The sequence below is a fragment of the Cadophora gregata genome (assembly GCF_030347475.1).
Source record: "Cadophora gregata isolate MNR1 chromosome Unknown scaffold_10, whole genome shotgun sequence".
Classification (NCBI taxonomy): domain Eukaryota; kingdom Fungi; phylum Ascomycota; class Leotiomycetes; order Helotiales; family Ploettnerulaceae; genus Cadophora; species Cadophora gregata.
In genome coordinates, this window is record NW_026695933.1 from 445,018 (window position 1) to 467,163 (window position 22,146).

A 22,146-nucleotide genomic window follows, 5' to 3' on the forward strand; every position below is an offset into this window, starting at 1 on the left:
CAATTAAAATCTGAACGCGATTGCTTGTCAACACCTAGCAATCTGCTGTGTTTGTTTGCGTCAAGATAGCAATCAAATCTCTTGTTCTTTTTCTCCATAAATCCCAAATACTGTACGCGTGACATCATTTTGAGTCTTCTGAGGTTGCCTAATCACAACCAACAGACGAGACAAAATCGAAAGTCTATTGGCGCAAAGTTCACGAAATTTCTGGCCTCCTGGGCCTGCTTGCCGTCGCATCAACCAGAGGAGGTCCAATTGAACTCCTTGAATCTTCTTTCACACCATTAAACCCTGCTCCTGCTGCGGTATCTTTCGGATACAGTGAATGTGATGTAGCACTGACTGTCCGACATAGCGGAAGCAGGGCCGAGGCCGAGTAGTCAAGAGCTGCATTCGAATCTTGGCACCCCTCAGATTCTCAACGGTTGGTTCAGAACAACCCTCCTTCAAGTATGCGTTCAAATTGAGTCATACGAGGGCTTCGTGTCTTCGGGGGCTGAAGAGCATTCCTCTTGAACCCAATCTTTCTGAAAGTGAATCATCATAAAGCTATTGCCCTTCCCCGGAAACTTGCAAAAGGACAAAACTGGCTCCGTTGCGCAGACTTCACGTTTCTTCCTCCACAACAGTACCACTGCTCTTCGTCTCAGCCTCGACCACTCCAAGATCATCCTCATATAATCCAATGGCAATCGTCATCTATAGTGAGCTTGTTGACTTGGCGGCCTGCCCGTCATGTGGATTCAATAACATGACAGGCAAGATAACGTGCGAAGGGATCAAGGCAGATGGAAGTACATGCGGCGCAGATCTTCCCGTCACTCTGTAAGCTCAAATGCAGAGAATGTAAGAAATGACTCCATTCTTTCTGAATTATGGAGCTGTAATAATTGTCCCAAGCAGCTGTTAAAGCCGCTACCAATTTCGATTGCGCATGGAAACATATGATGGCATGGCAGGGTTCATGAAAAGGATCGCAACCACTTGAGCACTCCTGATAGCATGGGATTTCATTGGTAGGAATGTCGCAGGTCTTTCAAGGGATACAGACACTTTATAAGGCAATCATAAAGACACTCTCTCAAACAATGGGATACATTTTCTATCGTGAAGACAAGGACTATTCTATGTGAGGGCGGTAACCGTGTCTGTCTTCCAGAAGTCTATCTCAGCAGTAAGATCAATATGGATGCTTAAATTAGGTTTTGGATGGTTGGTACCTCCGCCAATCTTCCCAAGCCTTTCGGACGTCGTCAAATCCGTTGGCTCCAAGCGCGATTTGAACTTCTCTTCTCCACCAGTACGGGTCATCAGTGACAGAACGGGAGAGATCCATTCCACTGGATATCCGAAACTTAGTCCTGATCCAGCTTCGAGGAAAGTAGCCAGCAATTTCGAAATCGATAATCCCAACTTTCCCGGCATTCGGCTCATTCTCTACGATGATATTCGTGGGTCCAAGGTCAGCATGGCTGAAGACGAGGTTTGCACAGTCCATACCCATACCCTCACATGTTGCCTGAAGATGAGCTGAGTTGAAATCCTCAACAGCGTGGGGCTTGAGGAGGTATCGCTCAGGGATGTTTTGACCGTCCACACCGCCAAAAACATGCCCTTTCCACTGTGCCATTTCCTTACAGACGTTAACCACAGCGTTCACATAGTGGCGACGCCAGTATTCGTTCAAAGTTGGCCAGGCAGCGTCCAAGGTCCGGCCTGGAACTCTCTGGAGAAAGAGGTAGGATCGGTCATTACCGAAAGCATGGTGAAGAACCTTCGGTACCTCGAAACTAGGTCGTTGATCTCGGACAAAATCCAACGTGACTGACTCAGGTGTGACTCCCTCCTCGATGTACCTGACTTTGCACAAGGCATTATTTCCTATAGACCAGACAACAGAGGCATCGCCAGCTTCATGAACCAGCTTGATATAGGGGCTATCGGGCGGTGTGGTAGCAGAAGGCAATGGAGTAGGTGCCTTCGTTAGTGTATAGCTTGAATTATCACTCTCGTCATTCCAAGTAGCTGTCTCGGAAGGAAAGGTTGATCGATAGAGTACGAGATCACCAATAAGCCAAGCATTTGGATGGATTTGCTTCAGGGATTTGTTGATGTGGTTCTCGCCCCACTTGCGCACGATAGCCATAAGGTATAAGGTATAAGGTATGGTGATGATAGGCCCGGGCCGAAAAGTGTTTAGTTTAGTGTGGGTGGATAGATTGTTGTGTGAGTGGGGAGGCTTAAATACTTACGAAGCTATTGCCGTGATTAAACCAGGCTAGCCGACCCCAGACCGCTTTTGCGCCACACCAGCCTCAAACGTGGCTACTTCGTCATGCTCATTGAGCTTGGTCGCGAATCCAATTTTGTTTAGCTGAATAGACAACATCCAACAACTAACTTAACAAAGCAGGATCCAACTTTTAGTCCACCCATAATAGATCGAACGATCAACATCTCGAAATACTCAAGTACTCTATGCTCAAAGGTCCGAACTGCTTTCTTCACTGGCCACGCTATAAGAGAGAATCCATGTCTGCTACCGAATCTACCCGCAATTTGAGAGCAAATTACTCTGTATCCCTCTCGAAATACGCCAAGAAATATATTCTCACTTCTTCATCAATAACCAGATTCATCTGTTTCATGTCTCCGTGCCTTGAGCCCAACTTGGGAGACAACACGCACGACGGTAGAGAACGTCAAGATGAAGATAGTCTGGGCATCAGAAACATGGCATCGTCATGGGGTTCACATTGTGACTGTCAGAAATATGCGTCTGGGATCAATGATGGTGCAGGCACTCATCACATATATTATCTTTGACTGGTGTGTAAGAAGATGTAAGTTGTCTTTGCTTTCACCACCGGTTCATTGCCGACAACTGATCTCCGCATTTCACATATCTCAAGGATTGACTTTACTTTTGGGCATAGGGTATCAGCCACTCTCGGTGTTTAGCAAGGGAAATTTTCTGCATAACGAGGTACCAAGCAGTGACACTGGAACTTGGGTACTAGCATCCCGCATGATTTAATTCAAAGAGAATGTGAGGTTCTTGAAAACGCAATCGAGAGATTATATGAGATGTCGAGATGAGTGCTTGACAACTATCGTGGTTTTCCTGGGTAGCACCTGATTCACTCGCCCAGCCGAGTCGCCTCGCAAATTCTTGCTACTACTTGTACCCAAATAAGAAGATACACGCCATGTACAAGCACCCACTTTCTACGTCACGGTGATGCCACTTGAAATCTGTAACAAGCTTATGGTTTCTAACAGACTAATCGCTTCTCGGTCGGACTCATCCGCCTCACCGCGGTTGGTCTGTGAGTTTTGCTGTTTCGGCCACTGGGCGATGATCCAGACAGTATACCTAGAAACAAAACATTCTCTATTCTCGCCAAATCTCTTCCTTTGACAAGGTCATTTTCATTTATTTGGAGAGTCTTTCTCTTCTGGCGTTCTCGTCTTTTGACCCTCGCTAAAGTAAGCGAAGAAAATAGAGGGTTAACGCTGAACATACTGGCTTGACTGCACAGAGCTGAGACAGCAGATGGTGGTCGGAGACTGCCTGATTGTGATGTGCTTTCGCCCTATCAAGATCTGCAATTCTCAAATTCTCATCAACATGCTGATTTTGAAAAGAATCTGGAGTGATGATCTCAATTCAACATGAATAATATAGGTACCAGCCATTCCTTCATCCCAGGACGATCTTCCACGCCCGTTCAGCCATTCAATGACGCCTCCATACATCTTCCCTTCAACACAGCAGCTAATCATACTCCGGTTTGAACTCAGGGACCAGACATCCATCCTACTTGTATCCCTTAAGCTGCCGTTCAAAACCCACATTTCTCTAGGGGCTGAGCGTAGCGTATGCCCTGTAATTCAAGGACTTACTAGAACCTTAGCGCCTCACTTTAGCGCTACACCCTGCAAAAGTGTGTTAACGGCAGCTTAGAGGATACCCCCAACACCTAAATTGTTACACTTCTTGTAATTGTCTATCAGCAAGTTCTGGCATGTGCTTTTGTCCACATCCTTTAAAGCCCAATGCATTGTTCGGCAACATCTGGCCGCCACCTGGGGGATCAAGCAAACAGCCTTCATTCCAGTAGATTTCGAACTGAACAGGCTGCTTCCCGTCGCGAGCGGCAAACACGACTGTGGATGATGGGTCGTCTCGACGGATCGTATTCTACCAGGCCCGGGCGTTTCTTTAGGCGTTTCTCGGTTAATTACAGGGCATCCCTTCAGGCATTTCACCCCCTGTAGAAAGTGTGTTTTGTTGGCAGTGGAGGGGCTAGCATCGCCGCCCTACTGCGGCTGCGTGGAGAATTGTTTTACCTGTTCCGGCTCAATCAACCAACAACGTGATTGTGGTAAAATACAATGTTGGAATTATCGTTGTTCAGCCTTCCTGTGTTGTGCATAATAATCATGAAGTCGATTCACGGTAGCGGGAAACATGAATACGTCAAATATACACTCGCAGAGTAACAGCAGGCTGCTTTCTGCACTGCTCGAAGTTCGTCAAGCAATATATTCTCATCTCGATCGTCATGTTCATGCGTTTTTGTCGGAGGGAAAGTTGCGCATGCTCATCTGTCTTGAACCCAACCTAGGGGATCATGAACACGCTGGCACAGAGCGTCTAGTTCCAGGTGATCATGCAAGGTCGACAGATCCTCAATGGGCACGGCGTTTAGGATCGTCGTGGGGCCCACACTGGGAATGTGAAGAGCATGGCACGTCGCAAAAGCAAAAGAAGGATAGTGATCACATTTACAATCTTCGCCTCTTGTGTAAGAAGATGTAGGTACCTTTCTACATTCTCTTGTTATGTTATATCCGCGCCCATCTGACTGTAGTGCATTGCAGGTTCCTGGATGTCTGCGATATTGTGTCTGAGGTGTCCTCCATCAATATCACAGATCTACACACTCTGGAAAGCTTGGTATCACAGCCACATGGCGCTCAGAACCCAGAGCTGTTCCCATTAACTGTCTGCAAGCATGTCGGCCAGCGAATTCACAATCTCAACATCACGCTCCGGCTCCCGTTGGCATTTTATAAGGATCTCGAAGACAATCAAACAGGGACAGCGGCCAGCTCTAGCACTTCCATATCTTCAATGACAATCAAACACATATGTAATACTTGGACGCGGTTCTGGTCTATAACAGCTGGTTTGGAACAGCTCCATTGCCTTCACGTTTGGCTGGATCACGAGGATCCATCTTCATGGTCTGTCGTCAAAGAACGGTTGGCTCTGGGATATCTCTTTGCGGATCTTGGATCGCAAATGCGGGCTCGCTCTTCCAGGAAAAGCTTTCCGCAGTTACATATCATATTCAATCTCCCGAAACTACACCCGGGAATTGCCAAGGAAGAGACTCACTTCCTCGGCAACACCTCTCCACCAACTCCAGTCACCATTGAACGACGATGCCGACAACGATTTCATTGTCTCAAGCACGAAGGGGGTGTCCTTGAAATAAAATACATGCCAGACTTTCCCATCATGCATGAGCTGGCGGATTTTTGGGCCGATGACAGCAATGGAGAGCTTGCCATAACATTCGAAGAGTGCGAGGACATGGAGAAACAAATGTGGTTACGTGGGGAAGATGTGGAGCAGGCAATGCTGGAGATGATACCTGATTTTAATGTTTGCTATTAGATATCAAAGAGCATAGCTTGCTGGCTATCACTTGGAAGAAAAGATAAATTTCTCACTTGTCTGATTCTGAGTCAGAGACTGGGCTCTTCCAACATCTCTTCTGTGGCGAGTTGAACCTTAATTGAGTGAGTACCATGTGGGCTTCTTGTCAGGGTCTGAGGTTCATACGAGAAGGGCGGTTGCATGCTTCGTGGTAGTAAAAGCACGCCTCTTTAGAACCTAACGTCTATTTATCTAACGCTTAAGTCTTGCTTCTAGTGATATCGTTAACATAGAACTGCTTGGTAAACACGAGGATTTAGGGAGAGCCAAGCAAAAAGAACCCCGCCACCCATGCCCTCCTTGGCGTTGGTTTGCCAACACTTGAAGCTCGTCCACCATCTGTTGCATGATGCAACACTGAAATACCTCAAGTTCCTCCTATTTACTATTTCCAACGTTCAGCTTATGAGAAACAACATGGCCGACGCAAATATACACTTGGATTATAAGTGTATGTTTCTATCTGCACCTCTTGAAATCCGGAGAGCGATATACATCCACATCATCCCACATCATATCCATATAACGCTGTCCCATGGCAGATTCCGATATTCTCCTTGCCTTCAGCCCAATCTAGGTGACAACTACCACGATGGTCGTGATCGTCAATCTACAAAGGACTCTAGGCTCGACTTCCCAAAATGGTCCCGTCGTCTGCGATCTACGTGGGGGCCGGGCCACACTGGGAATGTGAGGAAGTTGCAGCTGGAGGGAAGACGGATCTCCCTGATCGATGTGTCATCTTTCTCCCCAATCTCTTTTTGGTGTGCAAAACTATGTAAAGCCCCATCTATTTCCCTGTTCATCAGCATTGCTAACAGATCGCCTGCTCTTCAGGTTTCTTGAGGTCTGTGATACGGTGGCCGAGACCACAACAGTCAATTTGACGGATCTGGATACAATTAAGATTCTCCTCCAAGGCCCTGGTCATGAAAGTAGCAGATATACTCTGTCTTGGAATCCTCGGAGTCATATGCTTATCAATATTCACGATCTCAATATTACCCTCCGCCTTCCACTGGCTTTCTATAAAGCGCTTGAGGGTCGCGAAACATCGGCATCAGGAAACGATAATTCCACAAACGCGTCATCAACAGCAGACTCCACTTGGTTTGGTACGTGGCAGGCGATCTGTGAACTGAGGCAACTGCGTAGACTGAACATCTGGCTAGACCACGACGGCCAATCCTCATGGTCTTTCGTGAAGGAGCGCTTGGTTCTAAAAAGCCTTTCCAATGTCCTCGAAGCGCGTCTGAAATCCGGATCATCAAGCAGTGCCATTGAAGTTAACCTCAATATCCCGAAGTTACACCCACGCATATCCTCCTCTGCAACTCATTTCTCGGAGGAGAGCGAGCTGCCACCATTTAAAGTCGAAAGGAGGTTTCGCCAACGTTATCACAGCGAGGAGTGGGCACCAGGACAATTTCAAGACACATACAAACCCGACTTCCCTATCTTGTGGGAGATGTGTGGGTTGGAAGACTTTGGGATGATGACCTTCGAGGAAGTTGAGGCTTATGAGAAAGAACTCTGGGATCGGGGTGATAACGTAGAAAAGTATGCGCTTCAATTATTTGGGCTGGAGAATGTGGATTACGATGCCATGTGAGCGACAGTGTGCGTAGGCAGGCTCAGGTATCCATGTAATATACCTAAGGAACGATGGGATATCGTCAATTGGCTTCCCTGGCTCCATTTTGGTCTGGCTCCGGACCGAGAACCCTCTGTCCTCTGGCTTGCATAAAAGCTGAACGCTCAGTGAGTGCCACCTCCAATCAGCAAAGGCGAGCACGGAACTACGCAAGCCACAACAGCAGCCAGTGCCCACCACGGCGAATCACAATCTTTTAATACCAGCCATGTTGTATCCAGTACTGGATGCCCTACGAGAATTCCGTGTGCCACGCGACTTTTAGTGTTCGCTGCCCAGTAATAGGAAAGCTTGTGTAGGGGTTTCGCAACTGTTTACCAGCTTGCTTCTCGACCTCTTGGCTTCACCGAGTATCAAAACTTGGAATGTATGTCCATTGGACAATATGATTTAAAGAAATGGTTGCATTGTTTTCAAAATTCTGTTATCACAAGGCTGAGCGACAAATTCCTCGAGCATTTCCTAGCTCTCGGTCGGGGCCTCAGCCATTATCAAAACGCCACATTCTGTAGCTCCGATTAGGCTTTCCTTTACTCACAGAGCGCATATATCATACAGTATTCTTTCCCATTTGTTCTTGTAATCCAAACTTCTCTGATCGATTTATCTCGCCCCCTGCGTTCCAGGAACTGAAGTGTTGCTAAGAGCAAAATATACCAAGCGAGACACCAACCTCCGCAGCCTGCCATGGGATACTTCAACAAAAGGTCCAGTAGCAATGTCTACATAGCCTCAGCTTCATCCCCTGGAGAGCTGCCATACTCTTCCTCAAGACACTCAGGATTTGCTTCTCTCCCTGACTTGGAAAAGAAAGATCAGGTACGTGTAGGGGGAAAACATACCCTGCTACCCCACTACCCCGCCATCCTGTCCTGTCTTCAGCAGCACTGAATATTTCCAGAAATACAAACGCACGATCCGAGTTCTTCGATTCATTTCTCGTCTCGTCTCTCTCATCCTAAATGCTATCATGATCGGCATCCTGTCCTTCGCCCTCGCCAAATACTATCTCACTCGCAACCATGTCACCGCCGACAACCAAAAAGCCTGGGTCACTCCAGCCACGCTCTGGCCGACGTTCATGCTCCTCGGTATCGCAGCGGTTACATTTTGCATGAATCTTATCACTCTATGCTCGTATGTATGCGGAGTTGGAGCGGCGAATAAATCACAGACCATTACGACAACATTGGGGATAATTCTGCTTGCGGTTCACTTCGTGTCCTGGGCTGTTGCGGCGGGGCTATTTAGAATGGCTGAGACTGGGACAGATCTTTGGGGCTATACTTGTAGCTCGAAGGCTGATGAGATACAAGTTCAAGTGTAGTCTTTCGTTAATTTTGGGAAGTTGTGCAATCTCCAGGTATATTGCAATTCAAGACATACTCACCTTCTCGGAAGCGACTGACAACTCCTCAGGCCGGTGCATGGTACGCCTCGATCATCCAGTCAATCGCTTACCTCCTCACATTTATCATCACCTTCTTGGGTCTGCGGAGGATGTCGCATAAGAAGAAGATGCAGAAAGTGCGAGATGGCATGATGATGGAGCAGGGTTATAACCAGCATGCTGACGTCGGTAATGTTTACAACCCGGGTGTTGGGAAGAGGTATATGCCACTGGCAGGTGAATATCGAGGATGATGAGCTGAGATGTTTGCATTTGATTAAGTCTCGTGCTCGTTAATGCTGTATCTTGTTCTTCATGTCCTTGAGCCGACGTCTTTTTAGCACAGATACCCGTTTTAGTCCTACTTCTTGTTTAGCAGATGCTGTTCTTTCCTAACAATGCACCAAAATGATGTTTTATATCCATTCTTTTGTTCAAAATCCTCACGTCATAGGTATTAGAGCGACGATTGTGAACCGTTCCCTTCCTACTGTACGTGGCTTCACAGTGGTTCTTGGACTTCAGTTTTGATCTATTCAACTTCATCCAAAGGATTGGAAGGAAACGTTGAAATGCAACGTCCATTAGCTATTTACATTCGTTGTTTGAGACAACCTCGACCCATTTGCCATATCCTACACTCCACTGGGGCCATATTTGGGAATGACACTTAGTTCTTCGTAGCCGCCGCCGCCTTCCGCTCCTCCTTCGTCTTCGGAATATTCTTGTCATCAGCCCACTCCTGAGGCGGCTCCTTCTGAGGCCACTGGTACTTCATTCTCAAAGCTTCCTCAAGACTCTCACTATAGAACTCCCACTTTGCCCTTTCTCGCTGCTTATCGGATCCGAGGAATGCAGGCTGATTATAAGGCTTGACACCGTCCAACCACTCCTTTCGTTTGACATAGATGTAGCAGTTCTTGATGGTAGGATGAGGATACCATGGGCCTCCTTTGGGTCCGGTAAGGTCGTTCTTCTTTTCCAAGACGATAATAGCTCCTTCTCCTTCTGCTATGAGCAAGTCCGGCATTCCGTGTCGACCCTCTGCGCAGATATATCCGCCCCAGCCATTCTCGTCTTTACGTATCCATCTGTACTGCTCTGGGCAAGCTCCCATCTCCTCGATCTTCTTCTGAGCCCATTCGTCTTGCTTCTTCTGCTCTTCCGGGGCGAGACTGGTAAACTCAGTCTGTCGAGTCGACATAATCTTGTCTTCCTTGGTCATTAAGAAACTTTTGGGAACGAAAGATTCATCATCCGCAAACCTAGACTCATCCCGGAAGAAAGCTGACTGTAGAACAGACTGCGCTTTCGGAGCTGCTCTCGACTCATCTTTGAAAAAGGCACTTGGCATAACGGACTTTGCCCTTGGCATAACTGAACTTGCCTTCGGAGCCTTTGATTCATCCCTGAAGAAAGCAGACGGTAGAACAGACTTCGCCTTTGGGGCCTTGGACTCATCCTTGAACATCGCGCTCGGCATCACAGACTTCGCCTTTGGAGCCCTGGACTCATCCTTGAACATCGCGCTCGGCATGACAGACTTCGCCTTTGGAGCCTTGGACTCATCCTTGAACATCGCGCTCGGCAAGACAGATTTCGCCTTCTCAGTGAGGCTGCTTTTCGCATCGTTGTAAGCGGACGAGCTCGGCACGCGGGATTGCGGTTTCTTGCCTGGTGAGATGAGCTCCGGGTAGTTCGATTTCGGTGATGTCAACTCCTCAAAGTCGTCGTATTCCTCGCCATAGACATCGTCCTCTGGGATGGGAGCGAATGTCGACTTGGCTTTCTTGTCTTGCTCCTTGCCTGGAGCTCGGGAAGATAAATTGATCTTGCTTTCCTGAGGGGTGAGAGACATGTCTTTGAACATGGCGGAGGGGAGGACAGCGTCGTCGTCTTCGGTCTTCGGCATTTTGGAAGATGGCTTGGAGGATGAGATGCTGGGCATCTTTGATGATGGTTTGGTTGAGCGGGGCTTTTCAGACATGGTGGAATGCGATGTAGGATATGGATTTTACCAGGTTCGATATTGTGTTTCTTTACTGGATGTGGATGATTTGAGGGCTACAGTTGTGTTGAGCCTGGAAACTGGTATTTATTGAAGAAGCAAATTGCATGGCAAAAGAGGTACTGCACGTTTAAATAGTGGAGAGAGAATCTGTTTGGGTTCGTCCTAGACGCGATTCACATGGCAATTGTCTAGGCTGATATTAGTACCATCCGTGGACGACGTGAATCAAGAGAAAGGTCCCCAACTCGCAAGCACAATTTCTGCGATCTGTTCAATCCTAATTTCAGTTCAGTTCATGTTAGAATGGCCGTGATTCGTAGCCTAGATTGGAGAGCGCCTCCTCCAAACACGTGCTACAGTTGCTGGAATCGCATTGGCGGTCTATGCTTATATGTTATTCCCCATAACCGGTCTGTGAGACCACGAAGTTTATATATCTAGAATTTATGTGCATGTGGCCAGTCAATGGCGATGTTCATGTTTTTCGGAGATTCACCCATATCGATTCGTCCGAGAGGCGATCTTTCGTCCTCGACGAGCCTGTTTCCTTGTCATCGGTAGACAATCAATCCTCCTGCTTCAGCTTCCCCTCCGCATTCTCTGGGAACCACCTCATCGCCACACTTCCCATGAGAGTGATGATGACAAGTACAAACCACACTAGATATCCGTCAAGGAACTGGCTGTTGGCTCCAGCAGCGAATATGCTGGTGAATGCGAAAGGTCCGACGGTTCGAATTGCGCATACTAAGGTGAGTGCTAGGGCGTTGAGAGTGCCGAACGCTGTGGGTGATGGGGACACGTCGTTCAAGGCGAGTTGAACGCAGGCTTTAGGCGAGATCAGTAAGGTGATTTCGAAAAGTAGGGAGTGACTTACTGAACGCCATAGATACCCCGCTTCCGATGACCTGAGTAGTTGGAGCTAGGAGAGAGGTTAGTAATGTTGGATAGACTAAGTTTTGGCAATCCAAAAACGTTTCCAGTCAGAATCACGGGGGTGAATTTTACCGATAATCCAGAATGCCGTTGTCCAACCCTGGCGAAGAAAGAAGTTGCAGAGCGGGGCAACCAGAAATGTCAAAGGCCAGATGAAGTAGCAAGCTCTCAGGACGTTACCAGTACCATACTTGCGGTGGAATATTGGGAAGAATATGAGAAGCCAGATGGACTGTGCGACGCCGATGCTTGCTAGGAAGTAGGATATTTGGATCGGTGTGAACCCGTACCCGCCAAGATATGGACGTGTGAACCAGAATAGAGTAGATACTAAGCATCGGTCAGATTGCAACCAAATGTATTTTTAGGGGTTGGGAAGCATACAAGATGAGTAGCCGAGACCAAGAAGCATCGCGTGCGTGTAGATATATAGCACAAAAGCTACACCTGGTTTCTTCACGATTTCGAGAATGGTCAGTTCCGCTTCTACAGGAGTGCCGTCCTCGTTCGTAAGGTCTTTTCGCTTAAGAGTCTGGATATATCGTCAGCTTTTGTTTCAATGTGAGCAGTGAGTTCCATACCTCTTTGACAAAGATCGCGCAGGTAAGTGCGGCCAACAGAGCAATGGACCCAGTGACAAATGTTGGTAGTGCGTAGGGATAGTCGCTGAAGAATTGAACCTTTTTGAACACGCCACCGTACTGGCGAGCAGGGTCCTGCAAAGCACCACCTGCTTTTGTGTCAGATATGAAAATAGATTGGGTTAGAGACTCATACCGATCAGTGGGCCGAGAAATATGCCCATGTTACCACTGAAAGCAAAGAAACTGAACGCTCTAGCCTGAGTTCGAGGTGTACAATTCTGAAGGTCAATTTGTTAGCACTCGAGATATGTAAGACACCGATACCATATTGGGTCAGATGCAAGTCTGGGAAATGACGAAGTATCGACTCTGTCCTGAGACACTGGCGGAGACAAGAACTGGGATTGCATACCTCGGAAATCGAGGTCCTCACAGTACTTTAAGATCACGTTAGTTGATTCTCTTTCATCCAGATATGGGACGTACACGACAGTTCCAGCGAAAACTCCAGCGCAGCATCGAAAAAGTACCATCTGCCAAATCGTCCGACTCAATCCGAACAGCGCCGTCCCTAATCCCACACCGACCATAGAAAACACCATCACGGGTTTCCTCCCAATTCGATCCGAGAGTCGTCCCCAGGATATCATCAAGGTCATTTGCGTCACCGAGAACATGCTTTCCTAAGCCCAAGTCAGCTGGACCATGGATGTTGATATCACCTTCCGGATTCGGATTAGTGGGTCAACAGAAATCTTACAATGAACCCAGTGTAAAATCCCACGTCTGCTTCCTTCATGCCGCCAGTCTCTTTTATCATCTTGTTGATGAAAGGGAAGATACCGAAGAAAGCTATCGGTTCGATTAAACGAGCGAAGCAAAGGACGAATATTTGCAGCTTCGGGAGAGGCGTAAGGTCGACATTGGAAGGCGTAGGATCGCTGTCTGAGTTTTCATGACTGATGATGGCCTCATCGTTGAGTGGAACTTCTGCATCGTCTGCCCCGGAGGTAAGCAGAGGCGTATTCTCTGAGATGGTGGTCGATTTGCCGTTTGTTTTGAGTGAGGTGCCCATGATGTTTGGGGACGCGAGGCGGCGCGACCAAAGTGTTGTGGTCCCTTCACGGATATCTAGAAATGGAGATAATCGACATGCGACAACGAAAATGTTTTGGAGTGCCTGGCCAGAAGATGTTTGGGCATTCGAACGATGAAAATAATTGATTTATAAGACGCAGATGAGAAGATGGTGAGAAGACGTAAGAATAAAAGTGAGCTATAATTTTGGGTCCCGTCCCAAAGATGTCCCCACTCTTGAAAGGGCCCATGCTTGCGATTGGCCCGCCACCAACCACCATCCCGTCCGGAATGCAAAAGTACCCTCATCATCACAACATCTCAAGCGAAGCTGAAATCTGTAAGTCTTCTCATATACTGATATGGACTAACATTGGAAAGAGGATAGTTCGTATTGAGAGGAATCAGATGCTAGGAGATTGTATCCGAGAGGCCGCTCCAGCCAAGAGAGCTGTGAAGAATTCGTCGTCTCCACAGTGGCAGTGCAAGGAAATGAGGACGAAAATCATTCTCGACCTTTCGGAAACTTCTTCAAAGTCATTCAACGAGCTTCGTTATCTCACATTGTTATCTGTACTATATCGTACCTTCCCTCAAAGCATCTTTTCCGTACTAGCTACTGCCCCCTATTGAGATACTTCGGTATTAGTAAATAAGAAAATGAGCCTCTGAGGACAGGGGGATCCTTTGCACAGACTTCATCCAAAGTCCGAAGACTGAGATGAAGCTTAGAAAGTTAGTAAGCTCTTTTTGAGATTCAGACCCGCTTAGCATTCAGCCGCCGACTTCAATATCCCTCTTGCGCCTGTATCTATCCTTCGCCTAGATCTTCTCGTCTGTTTTTCGCTGTACAACTGTTCCCTGGACCTCTACAATCTCATCGCTGTCCAACTGTCCCATACGTCCCTTGACCGCATGATGAGTGTCTTCGACGCCCAACTTCTGTCCACCAACGTCGACATGATTGACCCCACCAAACAAGACATCCATTTCCTCTAGCATGATATTTCGAGTCTCGGGCACAAGGAAAATGACGAAAAGAGCAAGACAAAAGTTTACACCTCCGAAAAAGAAGAATGTGTAGCTAAATATGTCAGCTAAAACTCTTCCCTAGACTGGGAGCAAGTGGGGTAAACATACAATCCACACTTTGCCAAGAACAGAGGGCTACTCTCCATGTCAGCGTCTCTGCATGTCCTCGCAAGTTTACGTGACACGATTGAGTTCGACTTACAAAAACTGGTTGAATACCAGATTCGAGACATTCTGCCACTGTGAGCACATACCAACAGCTTGCGCTCTGACGTTCATCGAAAACACTTCACTCGTCCAAATCCAGGTCGTCGCTCCCCAAGTTGGCTTATAGAAGAAGATGAATAAAAACAGCAAGAACGTAAGTGCGATACCGACAGGTTGAGCCTTTGTAAGCTTTTCAACTCCACCAGAAGTGTAATATGCGTCGGGAGTGGCGATACCAACTGCAGAGAATATGAGCATGCAGAGGCCCATACCAACTCCTCCGACGATGAAGAGGAATGTGCGACCATATCGCTCCACAGTCCAGACTGCGTTCAAGGTGAAAAGTATTCCGCATGTTCCATTAATTGCGTTGATTAGATTGATGGTTTCAGCGTCCTTGTAGATGCCCTTGTAGATCTGGGTAGAGTAGCTGTTGAGACTGCCTTGGCCAGTAAGTTGTTGTCCGGCATTGATGATGAATGCAATCCAGAGGCGACGTCGAACAGACTTATCAGTCCATAAAGCTTTATAGGAACTCGTTTCATTCGTTTCTTTTTCATACTGAAGCGCTTCTCTGATTGTAAGCAGTTCGTCCTGAACCTCTTGCTCCGTGTCTCTGACACGCATGAGAGATGCGCGTGCTTTCTCGACTTGATCCCCACGCTGAATATACCATCGAGGCGTCTCCGGGATGAATGGTAGCAAAACGATGATGAGAAGTGGAGTCAAGATCTGAAAGATAACAATGAGTTTCCAGTCCCAGTTTCCGAGGCTCTCTCTGTTCTTGCCGGTCGCGTACGCAATCCAATATGCGAGGAAAGAGCCAACGGAGTAGAACAGTTGCCAGAAACCCATGATCTTGCCACGAATCTCTGGAGGAGCAAGTTCGCCAATGTATACAGGACCAGAAGCTTGAATGTCGTCAGTGCAGTTCGGTGCCTGAGGATCGGTTCTTACTCAAGGCGATTCCCTGCCCCAGACCGATAACAACACGACCTCCTATGAAGACGCCAAGGTTATGTTCCGGCGCGAAGCATTGCATGAATGTTGCGATGATTGTCAGGAAACAACCTATTCCCATACCCCATCTCCGCCCAAGACGATCAGCCTGGACTCTGTCAGTCATATGCTCAAAATTGGCTGAGACTTTGGAATCCACTAACGATTGGTCCTCCAAAGAAGAATCCAGCAATAATTGCCCCGATGTTGTAAGTTGTATTCACAAGCCCAAGTGTTTATGCATTCTTCAGAGGTTATTAGTCATTTTAGTTGAGTCGTAGCTGAAGTTGGATGATCAATTCGTTAAGTTAGAAAGATATACTCACAGGTGAGTCGAAGTACTCGACCCAATGCTTGGAGTTTTGGCACGCGTTGAAAACTGAAGCATCGTACCCATAAAGTACCATACAAGCAGCGGCAACGAGAGAAATGTACCTTTTAGGAGTCAATTTCATTTTGGACAAGTTTCCCTGTCGACGTACCAATTATACCATCTTTTCGCAGTTGTCTTGAACATCCTAACGGTTACTTTGCAAGTACAGAAAGCTAATCAGGGCAAAAAGGGAGCCCTGAATTTGATGTTCTGTGGTAAACTATCATCGACAAGCTTGAGATCCAGAATATAAGCACCACCATGTGCTACCCAAGACTTTCCAAGACTCAATGTCTGCACCGCTCATTCGGTGAAGTACCAAGACGGAAAATTTAAATATATCTTGCACCAATTCAAGATCGTCAGACTACCCACACCTCAATAAAGCTGTACTGAAGAGGAATTGAGTGTTATCTAGCCAAAAGATTCTCGGCAGGAGATATCCGAACTGTGTTGGGGTATGGGGGAAGGTCGGGGATGCTCAGCGACCCCACATAGGATTCTCAGCTCTGATATCCAATGAGCAGCTCACATGCTTCATTCTTCTTGTCGCGAAGCTATCTAATTCAGAGCTGTCAGTCCTTCACATCGGAGATTGACATTTAGCCTGAACCTCAACTTCCTCACCTGGATTGAAATTATGTATGCCAAGATCGTCATGCTTGAAAGTGGAGTATCGTCCTACCATGAACATTTGGGCTACGGACAACTCAGCGTCTGCTTTTGTTCGTCAAGTCTACCTAAAACACCAGGAACTCCCGAATACCACTGTCTACTTCCTCAAATTTTTTGTACTGTCCCTCACCAAGGCATCTGTGAGCTGATTTGCTCCTAGCTCTGCGCGATTTCAAATTCCGGTTTGTTCTGCTGTGCCACAAATGTTCTTTGCCGTGAGCCAAGAAGAGCAGCATATACTGTCTGGGGTCTGTTGTCCCCTACTATCTCATAAGCCAAGTGACTGGACCGCTTGTAAGCCTGCAGAAGTGGGTGGCGTGACGCTACCCTCTACACTCTTGGCTGTATCTTGTTGGAGAAAAGACGACTTGGCTTTCTTGGATGTCTCTTTGCTCAATATTCTTCACTCTCAAATGAATTTACATCCAATCACGACCTCGTAGGATCGACCATTGCTCTGCTCACGACACATTTGGTCAGCTGTTCCCAATCCCCATGACGTCCAGTAAGTCCTATCTGTTTTTCCCCGAGGCCCAACGTGCAGGTCTTCCACTTGGTATCGCAAATTCCATCTATATGGCCATAAATCTGGATTTTTGTTGTCAATGTCGGTATAAAGAGGCGCCGAGTCTGAGCTGTTGTCAGTCCAGTCCATCTCTTCTCGCTTAGTCGACCCCCACTGCCCCACTGCCACGCGCGGTGCTGATCATAACATATTTTTCCATATTTTTGTCAGGACTGACAACTTTAAGAGACTGGGCTCCTGATGTAAACTTGACGTGCAGTATTAAGGTTAGGGTGAGCAAATCGCCGAACATTTTGGACATCCCTTGGTGAAAAGTGAGTGAAGTTTTGTTTCAAATCGTGTGTGGCACGTCAGCGACTCAGCGTAAGTCAGGAATAGCTTTCAATATCGTATCGCCTTTGTCTCAGTCTTTGATCTCATACATAGCCCCTTTGAGGCACTTTCCTTCAGACCTTCTCTTTATTTCGCTTTTGATTGCGTGGAGTTCGGAACATGTTGGGAAGAACGAAAGCTAATCTCTTCGAGACTGTTTCTAATGGCAGCGAAATTGAAGAAGAGGTAAATTGATTGAAAGACAAAGGTGATGAATAGACACCCAGTGAAAATTGGTTTTAGTAATTCAGTTTCTACCCTGCATCTGAAAGCGCTGAGAATCGAATGGTGTTGAAAGTAGTTCATGTCGTCAACATAAATGGCATGTGTATCTTGCTCATGAGATTCAAGGGCTGAAGTTGGCATCAACAAAATTATGCCTCGTGAAAGAACCATGCTATATTCCATCGGTCTGGTTGGTTCGCTCGTATTACATGGGTGCTTCCCAATCCAGGAGGCGGCATTGTGTATGCACGCCAAGAGCACAGGCGTAAGCCGATATTGACGACAACGTCAACTTCCACCACATACTCTTTTACTGTAGATGAACAGCTGAAGTTTACAGTGTTGAGCAACTCAACTTTCAATTCAAGCAAGTCTCTACTCAAATTTCTGTTGATATTGATTCAAAGACGGAATACTGGCATGATGTCTCATTCTGCTAGAAGCGACCACAGTGAGACGATTAGACTACAAGAAGATTCGTCAATAATTGAAAAGAACTCTCAAGTAGATGGCGGCACACCTGTCACTACTGGTGGAGATGGTGCTCCTAAAGAGGGTACCAAGAGATTTCGCAAGGGGGGACCGAAATCCCGGAACGCCTGTGTTGTATGCAAGTAGGTTGTAAATCCTCCTACATAGAAACGAAACCGAGTAAGCTAACCTCGCATACTCACTCTCCCAGGATACGACGAGTAAAATGTGATGAAGTCAAGCCCGCATGCAACAAATGCACATCCACTGGACGAATCTGCGAGGGGTATGCTCCACCTGTCGCAAAACCAAGCAAGCCTGCACCACGGGCACAACTCAAGCTCCTACCGGGGCCTCGCATCATCCCCAACCCCTCGGCTGAGTTGCAGGGAGATATCATCCAACGACGCAGCTTTCACTATTTTCGAGCTCGTCATATGGCTGAGACGCCTGGCAACTTTGAGCCGGCGTTCTGGGAGACTCTCGTGCTGAAGTTTAGCCACAGCTTCCCCACAGTCAAGCAATCACTTGTTGCTCTGAGCTGTATGTATGAAGAGTATGAGAGGTGTCATGCTTCGCGGCCTGTGGATTCCTTTCAATTCAGCGGCTCGGCCATTCACCAGTACACCATCGTAAGTTTTCTCCAATGTGGCTTGCCGACTTCCATATTTAAGATAATGGGAGGATGCTATACGCCTTGACAGCTCTAGTCTTATGATTAAGTTATCTTTTGCTGGATACTTGTTCTCCTGACTTCTAGTTTCAACGCTGATGTTGATTTATTCTAGGCCGTACGAGAGTTGGTCAACTACATTGCATCAGATAAGCAGGACAATACAGTCACTTTAATATCAGTAAGTGATTTCTGAGACCAATCAAAGTTCTCCGCGTCATTTTCAGGACTTTTTTGCTTCTCAGCTCCGTGAGTCATAGACCCATACTGACTTGAGTGACATGCAGTGTCTGATATTCGTATGGATTGAACTCCTGCAAGGAAATTTCCCTGAGGCATACCGTCACTTGAAGGGTGGAATGAAAATTATCAATGACACTGGAGCGCCTCAAGAACAAGCGACGTCTACCATCTCTCGAAAGCGAGAACCGTGCCATGATGTCAAAGAAATTCAAGGCTCACTTAGCCGCTCGTTTGCTCGTTTGAGGATACAAGCTATTGTATGCGGCCAACACATGCCTGCATTCTCCCCTCCATGTTCGAAAGGCGGCCAGGTATTTTCTTCGATTCCTCACTCATTCGGCCACATCTTCCACTCACGGATTTACCTGGACAATGAGTACAGCTGTATCTTCGAGTTCTTTCGCAGCATCAAAGATATCGATCATGAAAATGAGGAAGAAATGAGAGCGATGCAAGAAAGGAAGGACTTCCGTCTGGAGCGACTTAGAAGCTGGGAGGCGGCAAATGGGAGGATGGTTGCTGAGTCCGTTCCCGCAGAGGGTCACCCTTATTCATCTGGGGTCCTCTATCTTGACTTGTACTACACCGCCATCTCAGTCATCCTGAAGACGATGTGCGCACCATCCGAAATGGTCTTCGACGACTATTTGAACGAGTTTCAGCACATCTATAATTCCTCCGAACTCCTGATACAGAAAGCCATAGCCGGAACTCCAATGTTGTCTCTCGATATGTGTGTCATCCCACCACTTTGCATGATCGTTTGCACGTGTCGCTTTCTCCCGCTACGACTGGAAGCGCTCAAACTACTGGAATCCACGCCGGATCGAGAAGGGATGTGGGATCGTGTGACGATTCTCAAATTGTGTCGGGAGAAGATCAATATCGAGGAGGAAGGCCGAGGAGATATGCCTGAGTCGGAGCCACTTCCGGAAGATGCGAGAATATACAGGAAGAGGATCGTGTACAGGAACAAAGGGAGACACGATGCAGAGGTTTTGAGATATTTTTATCTTGGTAGAGGACCTGTGGAAGTGGAGTTCTTCGAGAAGGCGGATTTGACGAAGGGAATCGTCGACATCAAGATACGGAATGGTGTAGCAGACATGGTTAAGTAACAAAAAGAATCGATGCGGGCGAAGCTTCAAGACACTTCCAATCTTTATGCCTTTCTTGCCAAAGGTCGGGGACTGGAGGTAAGTGTGCGAAGTGGCTGCTGGGTCACGTGAGTATTTGACCCTGATAACGAACAAGTCTATCCAGTCTTTTTCATTGTCTCGGATTGAATGAGCAAGATCACAGCGGAATACCGTCAGATATATCCCCTGAACTGCCGATAACACTTTGGTCCGAAGCGTTCCTGAAGCGAGGCGCTAATGTTGTGGAAGATGACTTCGGCAAGTGCCTGGCACGACAGGGCTTGTGCGCTAGCCCATGTAGAAAGTATGGTCCGAAGGACAGTTCAGGGGATACTTAGTAAGAGGTAGTCCCAGATCATTCCAGCTTCATACCTCACCCAGCAGTGGGAAGAAAGACCTGGTCGGTGTGGCTTGTTTGTTTGGCTTGCCATAGAGTTTCATCCGAAACACCCTGAAGCCGTTGGTGCTACACGGGAGGACCCGACGACTCTCGAAAGCATTATCAACAGAACTTCAAAGTCTTCAGAAAATCCACAACAACGCCTGAGGGTGTCGTCCTTCATACCTGCCAAAGTGGTAGAAAGCCCAGATGGTTCTCTAGTGTGCAGAAGGCATGGTCTGGTCATTTGCAATATTTGCAAGACAAATTTCACCTCATTCGTGTGGGAGAAGGTATCTCCTTACAGTAACGAAGTTAATGAAACCGGGGATGGGTTTGAATTAGAGGAACTGCGTATCCGACCGACCAGCAACGACGAGAATCGCCAATGCTCCTCGAGAGATATCCCATCGGCTGGAGACGTTCATCTGGCCACCAAGTTCAGCCCGCCCCTCGTTTCTGATACCCCTTTCACGCTTTTCACACACGGATAGACCTCGGGTATTGGCCGCATCAAGTGTGGTCACGGAGATGACCGGCAATCTGAAGTTGTTAGAACAGCCCAGCACATTCGATTCGTCCGCGAATCGAATAATCGCGAAACCCTGATTTTCACCGACGGAGCTTGTTTGCGTAACGGACGACCCAAACCGACTGCCGGTTGCGGCTTCGTCTACCTGCCTCAGATTCCAGGAGTTTCCTTGCCAGTCAAATACGGCTCCGTACCTTTTCGTCTGGAGAATCAATCGCCCGATGGATCCCCAGCGGAACAAACAAGCAATAGGGCAGAACTCCGAGCAGTCATTGCGGCTCTGCAATTTCGAGTGTGGCAAGGAGAGGGTTGGAAACGACTTGTGATCGCAACGGATTCGGAATATGCAGTCAAGGGTGCGACGGAGTGGTTTGGTGCGTGGGTTCGAAAGGGTTGGAAGACTTCGAAGAACGAGCCCGTCAAGAATCGTGACCTGTGGAAACTTCTTATGAAGGAAATAAGGAAACTGGCGCGTACCGGTGTGGAGGTATCTTTCTGGAAGATACCGAGGGAGTGGTATGCGCAGGCAGATGGTGCTGCCAAAGAGGGAGCTGCTGAAGAAGAGGTTTCGCAGTTTATGAAGCGCATCGGCATAATGTACCGGGATGAGGTCTGTACCATGACGAGAAGCATATAAAAAGGGTGTTTTGCCCTCCTTCAATGCCTCCTCAACGAGCTCTCTACTTCCGTATCACGCCGCAGACCTTTCTGTTCTTTTCAACAACCGCCTTGATCTTCTTAGCAAATACCCTGTATTTTCTCTTGCTTGCTGTACCATGATTAGTCAGCGTATATAGCATCAAAATTTCATAGTATCGCTATGGCTCGCCCCAGGCTTTCTTGGACGCCTGGCCCGCCAGATTCAGTATTGCCTTAGAAAGCCCAGCTTAGCTTTGGGGACCTACTTCATGCTA

The 22,146-nt window shown here is 47.5% G+C and overlaps 10 protein-coding genes across 10 annotated transcripts; 6 read left to right on the top strand and 4 right to left on the bottom strand.

Annotated features, from left to right (window-relative positions):
• Window positions 1-1,092: 1,092 nt before the first annotated feature.
• On the bottom strand, window positions 1,093-2,221 carry ONS95_001511 (uncharacterized protein). The gene is made up of 2 exons (XM_058494712.1): window positions 1,224-2,221; window positions 1,093-1,166 (listed from the first exon to the last, which is right to left on the bottom strand). Exons 1-2 carry the CDS (start codon window positions 2,147-2,149, stop codon window positions 1,124-1,126), a joined length of 969 nt encoding a protein of 322 aa, XP_058355019.1. The 5' UTR covers window positions 2,150-2,221; the 3' UTR covers window positions 1,093-1,123.
• Window positions 2,222-2,481: 260 nt separating this feature from the next.
• On the top strand, window positions 2,482-2,829 carry ONS95_001512 (uncharacterized protein; the record flags this gene model as incomplete). The annotated part of the gene is made up of 1 exon (XM_058494713.1): window positions 2,482-2,829. The coding sequence occupies one exon, from the start codon at window positions 2,482-2,484 to the stop codon at window positions 2,827-2,829; it is 348 nt and encodes a 115-aa protein (XP_058355020.1).
• Window positions 2,830-4,374: 1,545 nt separating this feature from the next.
• Window positions 4,375-5,938, top strand: ONS95_001513 (uncharacterized protein). Its single transcript, XM_058494714.1, has 2 exons — window positions 4,375-4,824; window positions 4,891-5,938. The coding sequence occupies exons 1-2, from the start codon at window positions 4,478-4,480 to the stop codon at window positions 5,690-5,692; spliced, it is 1,149 nt and encodes a 382-aa protein (XP_058355021.1). The 5' UTR covers window positions 4,375-4,477; the 3' UTR covers window positions 5,693-5,938.
• A 437-nt stretch (window positions 5,939-6,375) lies between these two features.
• ONS95_001514 (uncharacterized protein) lies at window positions 6,376-7,346 on the top strand (the record flags this gene model as incomplete). Its single annotated transcript, XM_058494715.1, has 2 exons — window positions 6,376-6,512; window positions 6,572-7,346. The coding sequence occupies 2 exons, from the start codon at window positions 6,376-6,378 to the stop codon at window positions 7,344-7,346; spliced, it is 912 nt and encodes a 303-aa protein (XP_058355022.1).
• Window positions 7,347-8,075: 729 nt separating this feature from the next.
• Window positions 8,076-8,715, top strand: ONS95_001515 (uncharacterized protein; the record flags this gene model as incomplete). The annotated part of the gene is made up of 2 exons (XM_058494716.1): window positions 8,076-8,207; window positions 8,290-8,715. The coding sequence occupies 2 exons, from the start codon at window positions 8,076-8,078 to the stop codon at window positions 8,713-8,715; spliced, it is 558 nt and encodes a 185-aa protein (XP_058355023.1).
• A 597-nt stretch (window positions 8,716-9,312) lies between these two features.
• Window positions 9,313-10,765, bottom strand: ONS95_001516 (uncharacterized protein; the record flags this gene model as incomplete). The annotated part of the gene is made up of 1 exon (XM_058494717.1): window positions 9,313-10,765. One exon carries the CDS (start codon window positions 10,763-10,765, stop codon window positions 9,449-9,451), a length of 1,317 nt encoding a protein of 438 aa, XP_058355024.1. The 3' UTR covers window positions 9,313-9,448.
• Window positions 10,766-11,354: 589 nt separating this feature from the next.
• ONS95_001517 (uncharacterized protein) lies at window positions 11,355-13,384 on the bottom strand (the record flags this gene model as incomplete). Its single annotated transcript, XM_058494718.1, has 9 exons — window positions 11,355-11,617; window positions 11,667-11,711; window positions 11,798-12,055; window positions 12,110-12,257; window positions 12,307-12,455; window positions 12,503-12,587; window positions 12,722-12,746; window positions 12,796-12,992; window positions 13,070-13,384. 9 exons carry the CDS (start codon window positions 13,382-13,384, stop codon window positions 11,355-11,357), a joined length of 1,485 nt encoding a protein of 494 aa, XP_058355025.1.
• Window positions 13,385-14,208: 824 nt separating this feature from the next.
• ONS95_001518 (uncharacterized protein) lies at window positions 14,209-15,706 on the bottom strand (the record flags this gene model as incomplete). The annotated part of the gene is made up of 4 exons (XM_058494719.1): window positions 14,209-14,470; window positions 14,527-14,553; window positions 14,621-15,536; window positions 15,583-15,706. 4 exons carry the CDS (start codon window positions 15,704-15,706, stop codon window positions 14,209-14,211), a joined length of 1,329 nt encoding a protein of 442 aa, XP_058355026.1.
• Window positions 15,707-18,215: 2,509 nt separating this feature from the next.
• ONS95_001519 (uncharacterized protein) lies at window positions 18,216-20,300 on the top strand (the record flags this gene model as incomplete). Its single annotated transcript, XM_058494720.1, has 4 exons — window positions 18,216-18,409; window positions 18,478-18,898; window positions 19,055-19,120; window positions 19,227-20,300. 4 exons carry the CDS (start codon window positions 18,216-18,218, stop codon window positions 20,298-20,300), a joined length of 1,755 nt encoding a protein of 584 aa, XP_058355027.1.
• Window positions 20,301-21,088: 788 nt separating this feature from the next.
• On the top strand, window positions 21,089-21,869 carry ONS95_001520 (uncharacterized protein; the record flags this gene model as incomplete). The annotated part of the gene is made up of 2 exons (XM_058494721.1): window positions 21,089-21,139; window positions 21,195-21,869. 2 exons carry the CDS (start codon window positions 21,089-21,091, stop codon window positions 21,867-21,869), a joined length of 726 nt encoding a protein of 241 aa, XP_058355028.1.
• Window positions 21,870-22,146: the final 277 nt, after the last annotated feature.